Here is a 14,017-nt window from a genome sequence, read left to right as displayed (position 1 = left end):
AAAAAAAATCTTCTGTAGAAATATTACTGTACATACCTTGTTGGGAGGAATGAGATCAAAATGTTCCCACACAGGGGACATCCTCCTCTTCTTAGCTGGCTCCATTCTCTCCTGACTCTCTCTCCTCACTCTCCTAAATCTCCAAACTCTCTCCAAATTATCTCTACCTCTCTCCAAACTATCTCTACCTCTCTCCAAACTATCTCTACCTCTCTCCAAACTATCTCTAACTCTATCCAAACTATCTCTAACTCTATCCAAACTATGTATCTCTAACTCTATCCAAACTGTCTCCAAACTCTCACTGACCACAACTCTCCATCAAACACCCACATTTTGAATGGAGCCTGAGGGGTTTATATCGCTGTCAAAACTCGCGGCAAACTCCGAACCACGTCCTGAATCAGTCACGTGGTACAGCCGGGCAGCGAGGCTTCGGACGTCATCATTTCCAGCTCCTCCCCTAAACGACGAAAGCCTCGATACGCGCATCGCGGAAACGCCCCCTCCCCTACTCGGCACACGCTTCGAAGCCTCGATACGGAACGTCACATCACTAGAGATCATCGCTCGTCCCAGCAGGTCCTCACCTTCCTGTCGACAACTATGCTGCTGTAACATCTGGTGAGGGTAGGTAGGAGGACCATGGGGGGGCAGCTTGGTGGCAAGGGTGCCTCTCAAGGAGGTGAGGCATGCTGACAGCTGGGCAAATGAGGAGGAGGAGGAAGAACAGGAGGTCTCCACCAGCCGAGTCAGCCGACAAACCTGCAGGAACAAGAAGTGGGTGGCTACACACATGAACCTGGGACGGAAGCTATTCAGCCTGGTTCTGAGGAACCGAGACTTGACTTGGGACCAGAGCCCAGGAGGTTTCTACTTGGTCTAACTGGGTTGAGTGTTGGCTGGATCTTAATGGGCCCGAGCAGAGGTAGCATCACACAGTCACCGCAGAGAACACTGTCGGAGCCAAGAGGGAGCCTGAATGTTAGTCTAGTTTCATTTTACGTTTTAAAACAGTTTTACTGTGAGAAAACCGCCATGTTTGGATTTGAGCAGAGCGTCCTGGCAGGCAGGTCTGCAGCAGGCCGTAGTCCTGCCACACAGCAGCCAAAACACTGTTCACATTTTCTTTGCTGTGTTCTGAAGCGGATCTCAACCCACTCAGACATGTTCAGACATCTTGCTGAGCAGCAGCTTAATTCTCCACATGAAAACATACCAACTCAGATCCGTTTCTTCACCTCCTCCAGGAAGTGTTTGTCTTACTCAATTTCTAAGAGTACATCTTCACCCTTACGTCACGCATTTCTGCTGAGTGTGCGTTAGTTTTATATCCATTTTTCTCTGGTGGCACAAAAACTGAGTCCGGTGTACCTGTGAGGTGATGTCCTGCAGGTAGGGGCTGATGAAGTGCGGTAGTGTCTCAGTGACCCGCTGTAGGGCAGTGACAGCGCTCAGCAAGTAGATCTCACTCGTCAGAAGCTCCTTCCTGTCGGTCAACGTGTGCAAAACCGCCGGCATCAGTCTGCAGAACAAACACATGAAAGTCAACCAGGTGATTGCAAACCCAGTCCAAGTTCTGCAGGTTGCCTCAAGCTAAGTTCAAGACTTTTTAAAGCACTTCGAAATTAAGACCCATTTCCCATCAACACGGGTGAAGAACATGAAGAAAACTCAGCTGAGTAAGTTCAATATGAAGAAATTCCTTCTTGGACTTAGCTACAGATTGTGAAGTCCACAAAACCTCTTTTTTCAACTCTGATATGCACACGTGACAAACTAATGCCTTGTTGGAACCACATGTTACACCCACTGCGCTGTCCTTGATATCAGAACAAGATGTACGGTTGTTAACGTTGCTGTAGACCCAGATGCTGCAAGGAGGTCCCTTAGCAGTGCTGCAGGAGTCACCACAGGGCAGGTCGTGCTGGCATTAGTGCTCACTTCCCCACATTAGATCAATGACACAAACAACCACTGATGGAAGATGTTGCGTTACCACGCACTCACTGCTCTCTGATGAAATCTGACCGGGCTGCAAAGTCTGCAGATGCTGCAGTTCCGGGTGGGTCAGGTTTTGTAGTTTTATTACAGTGTGATAAATACACAGGCAGTGCTACTGTGTCTCCTCAACGTTTCCACAAAATTCACAGAAGTAAACGTCAACTTAATGCTAAAATTATCAGCTTAACCTAAATATGATCAATAACTCTGAAGACTCATCACAATCAAATTTAGGATATGTTAAGACTTTAAGGTGGAAACCCCGTGTCTCCCTCCTGTGACATACAGACCTGGGGAGCTGTGGGATGGCCAGCGCCTTGAGCGTGCTGACCACCTCAGCGATGCAGAGCAGAGCGCTGCCTGTCACATTCTTCTCCTCCTCTGCCGATGTGACAATCTCCACCGCCTGCAGCAGGATGGGGACAAACACCTCCTGGTGGTCGGATCCAAAACTGCGACAGAGCAGCTTGAGGCTGTAGAGCGCTGTCTGTCGGTTGATGGCCTGGTCCGCCACCTCCTCCGTGACCTTATTGTGACCTTTACGCACAATGCTCAGCAGGTCGCCAGCCAGCTGTAGCAGCATGGTGACCTGGGACAGAGACACGGGGAACACTGATGAGGAGCTGCATCACACTGACATTAGTAAAAGTTGACAATCAAACAAATGGGCCTGTGAGTCATAGCCACCAGTTATTAAATCCAAGGCTTTGTTTAGTTTTCCACCAGCACTTTGAATGTTTAATGACTGATAATGATAGACATGAAAAACTGTTTGTGTGGCATCATCTTCAGCACGTTTTGTTTGTCTGTGCTCAGGACTTAGATGAAGATTGATCATGTCACGACCACTTTATGTAGAAAACCAGGCCATTCCAAACAGTTCCCTGACCTTTTTTTGCTGCTGTCTGTCTACATACTGTAATGTGTATGGGCGAGTTTACCTTTTGGAAAGCACACTAACTGTTGGTTCTGATGAAAGCCTTAGAAATAAACTTCATTGTTTATCACTGTTCATGCTACGCTACATGGAAACTGTGCCACCTGTTGCTCATCCCACTGCGTCCTGTGCTGTAGCTTGTTGTTCAGCAGCTCCATGGCCTTTCTTCTGACTGATGCCAGCTGATTTCCCATCAGTCCCCTCATCACCGTGATGAAGTTGTCTGTGGGCAACAAGGCGTTCACCTGCACAATAGAGGGCAAAGGTGAGGACGCATTCAGTGGAAGCAGGAGAGAGAGAGAGTCACTGTCATCACTAACTTTCTCACTGAGGCTGTTTCATGTTCAGGATGAAACATTAATAAAAATGCATCAGAGTGGAGCATCCTCCTATTAAACGTCCGCAGTTTGATTCTTTTCTGACTGCTACACACTATCAAAGGTAAAAGGTGCACCAACAGTAATCAAAAATATCCGGTTGAATCATCTTAATTACAATAATCAAAAACATCTACTGCTGCGTTTGACCATTTACAGCAATAAATCTGAAGATAAATCTTACTGATCAGTTTGCTGCTCTAACACCTGGTTTCTGCCCAACATGCTTTAATGTTTACATGTTACAGGCTCTGCTTTGTTTTATCAACTACCAAGACAATTCAGCTTCTGTCCATCTGTATTTTGGCTCAAACCTTTAAGGAAATTACACTATCATCAGACATTATTTTAAAAGTTGCATAATCTGTACCTTTAAATTCATAGTTGACTTTAATCTCTAGATGAGATTTGTACAAAACAACCCAAATAGAGAAAGTCACCGGCCTTGTGGAGCAGCAGGTGAAGGCATACAGCTCACATAACAGCAGTATTAGTAGTTACTTTAATTAGAAAGCAGCAGTCAGTTGAGCTAAATGTTACTGTGAAAAGTACAAACACCAACCTTATCTAGAACATCGTAGGCCTTACTGAGCAGAACCCTCCAGAACTTGGTGGTGGGCTTGTCTGCGTTCTCCTCCACACAGCGAGCCACGCTGTGGAGGTAGCACAGGATCTCCTCCAGCAACCTGCAACAAACAGCCACTCTTCAGCCATTGTGTGAAGTTTAAGACATTTTCTTTCATTACCTGCCTGAACAAACTCACTTCTGCTGCAGCTGCTGAAGAGATTCATCCCCAACGTCGCTGCCATCTGCAATCTGAAACACATGGTCAAACATTTTATTGTTGTTCATTTTTCTTAAATTATAGTCTCCCTAATTTTTATTTCTGAGGTTGTTTCCAAACGAACGCAGCTGCTGGGCCGTGTGTTGTGAACGGAGGCATCACCCACCTTCTCGATGAAGCTGGCCGAGCCGAGCAGCTGAGCCATGAAGGACACGCAGAGGAACTTGAAGTGTCGCAGCTCTTTGCTGCTGTGAGCCTCCAGGCTGAAGATGAGATCCTCCACCTTCTCCTCCTCCTCCTTCCTTTTGCCCCCTCGGCGACCGACAGAGCGTTTCACTGGAGCTGCAAACCACGGAAACATCCTGAACCAAATCTCTGAGTTTATACTGGGAGCTTTACTTCAAGTTCTGCTGCTTTACACCGCTGCTTTTCTGACATGACCCAGTGATTGTTGTTATTCATCTGGTAACGTATTCCAACCTGCTGATGACCAGTTCTCATCAGCAGTTAGGAGATTGAAACAGTGGAGTTTACATTGAGATGAACCGGTCAGAAAATGTGCACGGTGTGTTTTAACAGGCACCAACTGTTGTTACTTTACAGTCCTCAAGGTCAGTGAGAAGGTTTTATAGGAGCTATTTGTTATTTTGTTAGTTTCACTAATTCTTAGTATTTGTTTTGAATATTACTGTGCTTAATTTAGATCAGATTTATCCGGTATTTTCCTTTGGTAGTTTTTTTCTTAAGTTTGTTTTCTTTAAGTTGCTTCTCTAGTCTGGACTGTTTTTGTAATGATCAGGTGGCACCGTAGTTTCTCTCAGTTTATACAGGCAGGTAAAGGAGCTTATATCTGCTTGTAAGGGATGAAAACCTCAGTTCAAATAATGACTTCACCATCCCACGGTGCGCATCAGTGGTTCCTGATTTTAGCTTTGATCCTTGACAAACAGTTTTGTGTTGATACGTGCTGGAGTAACGGCATCAGTGACAGGAACAGCATCAACTCCTGATGTATCAGAGATGGTTTTGGAGAAAAGAACCCAAGGGAGAGCTCAGGTCCAGTTTGAGGATCACAAGATAAAAAGTGTTCTGTTGTCACTTATCCTTTTCTACTCCAGAAATCCTTGTCACATTCATGTCTAACTGATGAAACAACACCCCTCAGCTCGTGTTTTCATTCCCTACCTGCTATTGGACTGAGACAGATGTTTGTGTCAGACATCTCACCGTCGTCTTTGTCGTCCGGCAGCTGCAGGAGGAACTTCAGGATGTTGATGAGGGAGCTGAGCTGGTCGGCCACCTCAAACTGGCAGCACAGGGAAATCCAGAAGTCCACGTCTCTCTCCAGAGCTACATCCTGCACACACACCCACAGAAACATGAGCCATGTTTCAGTGGAACAAGTCCAAACAACACCTTCAACTGTACTTATGTTCTGGCTAATTTAACAGGGACAAAGCACAGTAACACACACACACACACACACACACACACACACACACACAGCTGTAAGCGTACCAGAGTTGGCATCAAGTCTGTGGCTCATTTGCACTCCCTGGATAGCTGTTTCACACTTATCCAGAAAACATTTAACAAACTGCTGCAGTAGTTAATGAGCATGCATGCAATAAAAGACAGAACACTCAGATCTATGTAAGGGTAAGTAAAAGTAAGGGGATGCAGAGCAATACAACAACAACGACACAACAATAAAAATATATAGTAAATAAGATTTGACTGGTCGATTGAACAAAAAAAATATAAAGTATTTTGCACCTATTTTAATAACTGCTTAATTGTTCATCTGTTTTCAAGCTAAACTACAAAGATATTTAATGGTTCCAGCTTCTGAAATGTGACTCTGTTGATTTTCCAAGACTTGCACTGATAAACTGAATTTCTCTTGGTTTTGGGCCACTGGCCAGAGGAAACTAGATGTCTGAAGACAACACCCAAGGCTCTAGAAGACCGCAATGATGATTTTTAAAATTTTTCCAACATTTTATAGACTAAACAATTAATATTCAAGAAAATAATCACAAGGTTTAGCTGATTATAAAAACATTATACAGTGTACATTATACAGCACTGTGCTGAGTTACTGCACACTGACTGAACCAGGAAAAGCAGAAACAGATGACAAAGAGACAAACAGCTGCACAAACAGCACAGTGTGGGGCAGTAAGACATGCACGCTGGAACAGTAACCTCGCCACCATAACTTGACAAACACAGAAAACACAGCACACCTTCTCGGTCACAGAACTGGCAGCCTGTGTGGCGTGCAGCTTGAACAGGAGCAGCATTAGGACCCAGAGGAAGCGGGCGGGGCCCAGTGTGGTCACCAGCTGGGTGAGGATGGGCAGCCGTCGGTGATCAGGCACGTGAGGCAGTGCGTCAGCAAACACGTGCACGATCCTCGTCACCACAGCGTCGAGGTGAGCCGCAGAGGTGATGTCAGAGAGCTGGTGGGCCTGAGGAGGAGGAGGAGAGATGGAGAGGTGGGCAGAGTCACAGGGGAGAATGAAAACAACATGAACAGGAGACAAGGAGATTTTCCTCTGTGTTGTTTCTGCTCAAAATGGAGATATACAACATATTCTACACTGACGCCAAGTTATATTATTTTATTTCATGGCATAAACACAGAAAACAAAGTATAAATTGTGATGTAAAAATCTCACCTTGATCAGGGCAGGTATGACCATCTGAACTGTCTTGTCGATCACCCTGAAGCTGTAGGCGTCATCCAGACGCATGATGTTGGCTCCCATGAACGTGAAGATGGGCATGATGTTGTGCAGGACTTTTTCCTGGAGGATGAGGAGGACACACCGGTGCTCAGGTCAGGAGTGTGGCAGTGAACAAACTGCTTCACTGATGTGTTATGGTCTTAATTATTTACAATCCTAGCCCTGATGGATTATATCTGGTTTGATTAACGCTCGTCAGCAGTTTGCACAATCAGTGTTCATACTTTGATTTCTCTTGAAGTACTTTAAGGTCAGGTACAGGTCAGTTAGGATGTGCGGTTTCAAAAGACCCAAATCAGGAAAATAAACCTATGTCAGTCCAGGTTTTATCTGTCACACCTGAAACTGTCTGGGCTCCTCTCCCGACTCCTCCATTGTGACCTGGAGCCCTGTCCTGAAATACTTTCAGAATCTGGTGTCAAACTAAACATCTATCTGTCAGTGATTATTTCTGTCTGTAATATACTTCAGTACATTTGTCCATTTCTAAATCTTTGCTCTACACATAAACCTGGACTTCCAGCATTTTCCTGTGTTGCTCACATATGAACAAACTACAGCTTCTCCACACTGATCCAGCTCTGATGGGACCAGAACATGATGAAGAACCCCTCACATACTGAAGGATGGCATGAAGATGGGACTAGTTACGGGTGGGGGGGTCATCAGAGTGAGACCATACTATGGGCGCTCCTCTTCCATGGACAGCCTCAGCTCCTTTTCTCGCAGCCTCTTCTCTAAATTAATCACTTGCATCTCTTCACAAGCACAGTAGAAAGAAGCTAAACAAAGGAGAAAACCTCAGCACATGAACCCAATAACCCCCGGCCCACCCCCAGTGTGTTTAGAAGCACACAAAGATTTTCATCCAGTGATACTGAAGTACTCACAGGGAAGATGGTGGCGACGGTGCCCAGCAGAAGCAGAGCGTGGTGGTGAGTCTGTGGCATGTTGGACACTCTGATACACTGAACCACCAGCTCCACACTGAACTTATCTTCATCCAGAACATCTAGAAAAAAAACACAAAATCACTACAGCTGTGACGGCGGCTACATGTTACACAACATTCTGTCAAATCCCGTCAGTGGTCAACGACTGCAGGTGAAGTTTAACTCTTTCTCTGCCGACTGACCTGGAGCCACAGGCGCTCCATCAGGAGACAGCTTGTGGCAGATGTTGAGCAGACAGCTGAGCAGCAGCTGTTTGGTGTACTCCATGTTGCTCTGGTCACCTGACCCTGGCTCCAGACTCCTGACGACACAGCAGAAACAGACAGCAGTTCAGACAGGATGCACTCGTCCAAAGGGACGACTTCACAAACATTTTTCACCAGAATGTGACCGTACCTGGCGAGCAGAGAGAACAGAACTGGCACCAACATCTGGGCTCTGTGCAGCTTCTTCTTGTGCTGCAGCAGCTCCAGGATCAAGGTAACTCTGTGCCATGACACAACGCCCCCGTCTGGACCCGCCTCACCGCTCTCCTGAGGTTTCCTAATCAGAGAACACAGCTTCACATCTGTCTTTGTTCCTGAAGCTAATGTTTTTGGACTGGAGCAGAAACATGCCACTTTGCTATAGGAACACACTTGGTTTTATTTTTTAAATGGGATGTGAGCAGGTGTTCTACAAATCTCACAAAAAAAATTAACTCCTATAGTCAGAACTTGGAGATTATTTCTAGCAAAAACTGCAGTTTTGGCTCACAGCAAATTTCTAAATGCAGATTTATGTTGGTTGATGAACGAAACAACCAGAGAGGAAATGCCAGACCTTAAGGACAAAGAGCACATGTTGTAGATACCTCTGATTCATTTTGCTCCTGCGGGTCTGCTGCACCGTCACACAGATTTTAGGTTTTTCTGGTGGAGCAAGCTCATTGGCCACCAGCTGCCCGTCAATCACAATCTGTTAAAGAGAAGGTTTTATGAGTTAATGTCATGTAACTCTCTTTACTGCATTCAGGCCCAGACCAGGCCCCTGAATAAAGCCTGGACCACCCGTCACTCAGAAGCTGGATTTATAGTCGACTCAAGTGGTCAGCAGTATAGATAGTTTGGTTTCAGTGCCAAATGTAGAGCTGCAGCTAAGAACTACTTTTTTTTTTTAATCACTGATTATTTCCCAGATTAGTAATAATTTTGTCAGCAAAATATCACAGAAGCTGGAGGAGCATTCAGCCAAGCTCAGGTCTTGCTGGCACCATGTGTACAGTACATGTCTGCAGCTGTTGCCCCATGTGCAGGATAAGGTCTAAACCTAGTCAGAATTCACAAACAGGTTCCTGTTAGCAGCTGGTCACCCTCTGCTTCCTCACCGCTTTGAAAACACTGCTGACGGTGTTTGCCACCAGCGGACTCCTGGCCTCCACTAGCAGGTCGAACATTGCCGACAGCAGCTTCTGTCGCACCATGTCATCTCCGAGGGCCGAGAAGAATGGCTTCATGATCTGCAGGGAGAAGTGATGACACATCAGTAATGGAGAACAGAGTCGCCTGTGTCTGCTGAGAGCAGTACCGAAAAAACAAGACACAAAAATTCTGTTCATCTTCCTCTCTGCTTCTAACCTGGTTATTAAACACACTCAAATGGTCTTCAGTGAGAAGTGTAAAAACAGGAACGTCTCTTCTGAAATATTCATCCAGTCGTGAAAAATAAGTTACATTTCCTTATTTGAGTGTTTGTTTCACCTTTATTTGGAAGCAGGATTGGATTACTCTCCCACATTTTAGTGATTTAAACCACACTAAACCCTGGTTTTGTTGTTAGATTTCTTCATTCTTCAGTTAATCCCTAGTTTAACCGTGTTTTATCCAGACCTGCTCCAGAGCGATAATCTGGCAACTGGGGATGCCGGGGTGTGGCAGGGTGGAGGTCTTCAGAGCCCTGATGAACAGATCCAGGCAGTTCTGGTCCTTGGCCAGCAGGGGGGCTGATGCCTCACTGTACTTCCCCAGGATGAGCTGCATCAGCTGGGCCTCGTCCTGGAGCAGGGTGGGGGCGTCGGGGCTGCTCTGGTCCAGGAGCCGATCCAGGACAGGAAGCAGGGCAGACAGGACAGACTGAGGCAAGGGAGGCAGAGAGAAGACAAGGCCAGTCAGAAACAATTTTGATCACCGATTGTGTGATGTTCTGGATGTACAGGTGTGCTTCTGCTGTCACCTGTCCATTGACTTGGCTCAGCACTCTCAGCAGGGTGGCGGCGCTGTATGAGGGACAGCAGGGTGTCTGAACACACTGCAGCAGCTGCTGCAACGATGTCTCTAACTTTTTCTGCTGCATCGTCACTTTACTAGACACACACTGCTTGTGTAGAACACCGAGAGCCTGCAGGGTTAACATGAAGATAGTCAGCGCACACACACACGAGACACACAGCTGTCTGTATGTACGACAACTAACAAAACCTCCGTTCTTATTGTAAGTAGAACCAAATTAAATCAAAGTGCATAGTTTCTTCTGATTACTTGAAAATAGCCCTTTTCCTGTTGGGATATATTTTCTGGTTATATCTTAGAAAAGGACATTTTTCTACCTTTCTCTATTTGTTACCTTTATAAATAAAATAATTTCTGTTCTTGTTCTGTCCTACAAGCAAACTGATGGACAGAAAATAACTGGTGGATAAACTGAAAATGGTCACCGTGCTCAGGTACGCAGGGTCGGCGATGAGCTCCTCTGATGTCTTCAGAAGCTTCTCTATGATTGGCTGAAAGGGAGAGGTGCTGGCTCCTGATAGGTTCTGCAGGGCACCAAGGGCTGCTCTCCGGACCTCACGAACCGGTGAGCAGAGACAACACAGCAAGGACGGAACCACTGACACACAGACACACACACACACAGAGGGCTCAGTTTCTGAAGTTGGCTCCAAACTCCTAATGATCTAATCGAATGATTGTCGTCATCATAACAGATGGCCTAACCACTTGGACCACATTTCTCAGACATGTGCTTTCACTGCTGTGGGGCTCGGTCAGGCTCAGCATTCAGAAACCCTCCTCTCACATTCTGTACCTCTGAACAGGAACATTAATAGAATGGGCCGGTCATTTTCATGTCACCCAGTTCAGCAGTGTGTTGCACTTTTTAATGGATTTTGAACAACAGAAGGTCTATGGCACTGATGAATAAGGCTGGAGACTGACAGTGAGTAGACGCAATTCATTGTTTTAGTCTCTGTTGAAAATACTGTTAATAGAGAAAATGACCAGCCTGTAAAATACAGAGTGTGAAATGCAGCTTTTCTTCCATTATCAGCACAAAACTTTGGTGCATTACTTTAGTAAACGAGGACAAATGCAATTGGACAGTTTAGTGTCTATTGGGGTAGGGTGGGGGCAGATCCTCAGTTAACAGCCTCTTTAGAAGCTGTAGCTCAGCACTGGTGCTTTGAGCTAAATGCCAACATGCTGATAGAGAAAATGTTTACCTCGTTCAGCATCTTAGTTTAGCCTGTTAGCATGCTAACGTTTACTAATCAGCAGTAAACACAGTGTGCAGCTGAAGCTGATGGGATGTGGTCCTAAACCAAAGTATGGGACACAACAGAATGTCAACCTGGTGGTGACACTAGACGACAAGTCAGATGATCAGCAGAGTTGTTAAAGTTCATCCTGAGGGGAGCATGAACATCTGAACCACATGTCATCATACTCCCCCCCCCTCCACAGTGATCCACCCACTGCAACTGTCAGTGACAGAGAATCAACAGGAAGGCAAACTCACTGATGTCACAGCTCAAATGCTGCCATCCTAACAAGCTTACTTTAAACAAATGACAAAGTTAAACAGCTACATTTCAAGTAGCAGCCAATAAAAAGGAAGATGGCTTGTCTGTTTGCATCAGTAGTAGTTTACCCACATAACCCCCTTACAAAGAACTGATACTATCACACTGACTTTCCTCTTCTTACCAGGCGAGTTGGCAGCTGCCAGCTCCTCCAGCATGGCGACAGACTGAACGCTCAGCAGACCTCTACCCATGTATAGGGCCTGAGTCTGCAGAACAGCCCCGACCTTCAAGTCCAGCTGGTCTCCATGGTTACAGCTGTACCCCCACAGCACGCACAGGAACCTGAAGAGCATCACTGGCTCACGCAGGTGGACCTGGAAGAGACGGAAAGAGGTTTAAGAGCCCTTGTCTTGTTATGAGCCATCTTAAGACCCTCTTCTTAATTTTTCTCTCTGTTCAGAATGATCCCACTCTCATGTCTGTACAATAGCCAGACAATAGCCAAAAGCTACAGCCAGCAGCTGCTATCTCAGCTTGGCATAAACAGCAGAGATAGGGGGAAGAGTGCTGGTCTGGTTGTGTCCAAAGGTAAGAGAACCCACCTACCAGCACCTGTGCAGCACATTCATTAAGGTGTAGCTTCATATTTAATGGACAGATAGAAAGAGAGCTAATAACAGTCAGGAGGAGATGACCTGATACCTGGATGAGGAGTTTCATTAACTCCCTGAAGCTCCCGGTGGTCGGCCCCTCTCCGGCACCACTCATGATCACGGCGAAGAGGCGGCAGAGCAGTCCCAGGTAACAGCAGGTGTTGGTGTCCAACTTCTCCGGGTTCCACCACACCTTACCTGGCAGACAGGAAGGTAACACTCAACTGTGTGCTTACAGGGAAACCCACAGACGTGCTGGTTTTTGTTAAGTCACAAGCTTTTTACCTTTGAAGGAGGTGTCATGACACCTGAGCGAGGAGATAAAGTCCCTGAGGAGAGAAATCAGAACGAAGCTGTACTCTCTGGTCAGCTGTTCACCTGGCTGCTGCCCACACCTGTGCAGGTACAGAGTCAGGGCTTCAGAAGAGGAGGAGGGGACGACTATAGGATGCTCAGCTTCCTGCCAAAACACACAGAGGTAAAAACGAACAAAAAACAAACCATGAGGCTTTGGAAGACAGTGAGATGTACACCTGTGCTTCAGCAAAAACCTCAGACTGAAGAAAACAGGGTTCAACTTCAGGGGAATGGAAGGAAAATGATACATATTTTTTATAGCCTGATGACATTTACTGTGAGAAAAACGCAGCAAACGCTCTCCTACACTAAAGAATGGTGCAAAACCTCCTGCCATATAATTAGCAGAATTAGTACCGCGATTGGTGTGTGTGTGTGTGTGTGTGTGTGTGTGTGTGTGTGTATGAGTGGGTGAGGTGGTACCGCAGATGGCCACCTCGGTTCTGTAGCAGTTAAACTCGTTGTGCCCATAAAAGTGATTATCATTCTCATTGTTTACTTTGAAGTAAGAGCCTGCAGGATTTGTGTTGTCAAACAAACAGTAGTTCAGTGCAGAACCATACCCCTCATTACAGTATTTATCAGTGCTGATGTTAACATTTGACTCCACTTTGTGACTGACCTGGGCGTCATGGTCCCTGGTGGTCTCCAGCAGGGGGCGCTCCAGCATTGTGTAGACCCTCTGAGCAGTCAGCAGGTGCTGGGTCTCACCCAGATTGCCCAAGCCGAGGAGCAGAGTCTGGGTCAGCACCAGGAATGACGCCTTCTCTCTGAGGCTGGAGCCTTGATGCTGCTCCACCGACTGAGCCAGCTTCTCCAGCTGAAGACCGCACAAAGACAGGGAGCTAGTTCTTTACTTCTGCTGATAATCTACATTTTCCTCGTAGCAGCTCCAAACCAACAGTGAAAGCCTCCCACTAACAAGTACAGTGTGTGTTTCGCACTCTGTCCTCTTTAAAACCTGTTGCAAATACTAGAGCGTTCTGTGTAAGTCGTCAGAAAACCTAGAGCCTGGATTAAAACTCACAGCGTCCCGTCTGGAGAAGTGCTCCATGTTTGCCAGGTTCTTGGTCAATGTGGAGACGAGGCGCTCGTTGGCCAGTCCCACAAAATCAGGTTCAGAGCTTCTCTTCATCACCTCATCCAGCTCTGTGTGGTCAGAGGAAGCAGGTTCAGGTTGAATCACAGAGAAAAAGACACAGGTTGAACTTGTCTGGCATCACAAGCCCCCTGTGGAGTCAACTAAAATGTGCCATCTGCTCAGAAGCCCAGTCTACAAAATGGAAACACGACATGGCTCTTTACCTGAGGATGTCTGCACAGTCAGTCTGTGTGGAAATACGACAGCAAACAGCTAAAAACTGGTACTAAAGCTTATTTGATTCGAATAATGAGTGTCACTGCTGACTCTTACTCT

General features: G+C 46.2%; 1 protein-coding gene across 3 annotated transcripts in view; it reads right to left on the bottom strand.

Moving 5' to 3' along the window:
• Positions 1-272: 272 nt before the first annotated feature.
• Positions 273-14,017, bottom strand: part of heatr1 (HEAT repeat containing 1) — a 20,818-nt gene continuing 7,073 nt past the window's right edge. For all 3 annotated transcript variants that reach the window (XM_020588722.1, XM_020588724.1, XM_020588723.1), the window contains exons 16-38: positions 13,628-13,749; positions 13,223-13,420; positions 12,529-12,703; positions 12,293-12,441; positions 11,772-11,964; positions 10,502-10,674; positions 10,021-10,185; positions 9,678-9,920; positions 9,176-9,307; positions 8,663-8,766; positions 8,206-8,352; positions 7,992-8,110; positions 7,747-7,868; positions 6,788-6,916; positions 6,353-6,577; positions 5,331-5,460; positions 4,270-4,445; positions 4,083-4,135; positions 3,881-4,004; positions 3,046-3,186; positions 2,295-2,593; positions 1,375-1,525; positions 273-765 (exon numbers count right to left, since the gene is read on the bottom strand). In XM_020588722.1, coding sequence (XP_020444378.1) covers positions 322-765; positions 1,375-1,525; positions 2,295-2,593; positions 3,046-3,186; positions 3,881-4,004; positions 4,083-4,135; positions 4,270-4,445; positions 5,331-5,460; positions 6,353-6,577; positions 6,788-6,916; positions 7,747-7,868; positions 7,992-8,110; positions 8,206-8,352; positions 8,663-8,766; positions 9,176-9,307; positions 9,678-9,920; positions 10,021-10,185; positions 10,502-10,674; positions 11,772-11,964; positions 12,293-12,441; positions 12,529-12,703; positions 13,223-13,420; positions 13,628-13,749 — 3,914 coding nt within the window. In that variant the 3' untranslated portion in view covers positions 273-321. The remainder of the gene's footprint in view (positions 766-1,374; positions 1,526-2,294; positions 2,594-3,045; positions 3,187-3,880; positions 4,005-4,082; positions 4,136-4,269; positions 4,446-5,330; positions 5,461-6,352; positions 6,578-6,787; positions 6,917-7,746; positions 7,869-7,991; positions 8,111-8,205; positions 8,353-8,662; positions 8,767-9,175; positions 9,308-9,677; positions 9,921-10,020; positions 10,186-10,501; positions 10,675-11,771; positions 11,965-12,292; positions 12,442-12,528; positions 12,704-13,222; positions 13,421-13,627; positions 13,750-14,017) is intronic.

Source organism: Monopterus albus, unplaced genomic scaffold (assembly GCF_001952655.1).
Source record: "Monopterus albus unplaced genomic scaffold, M_albus_1.0 scaffold607.1, whole genome shotgun sequence".
Taxonomy (NCBI): Eukaryota; Metazoa; Chordata; class Actinopteri; order Synbranchiformes; family Synbranchidae; genus Monopterus; species Monopterus albus.
The sequence above is the reverse complement of the archived record's forward strand: the minus strand, read 5'-3'. Positions and strand labels throughout refer to the sequence as shown.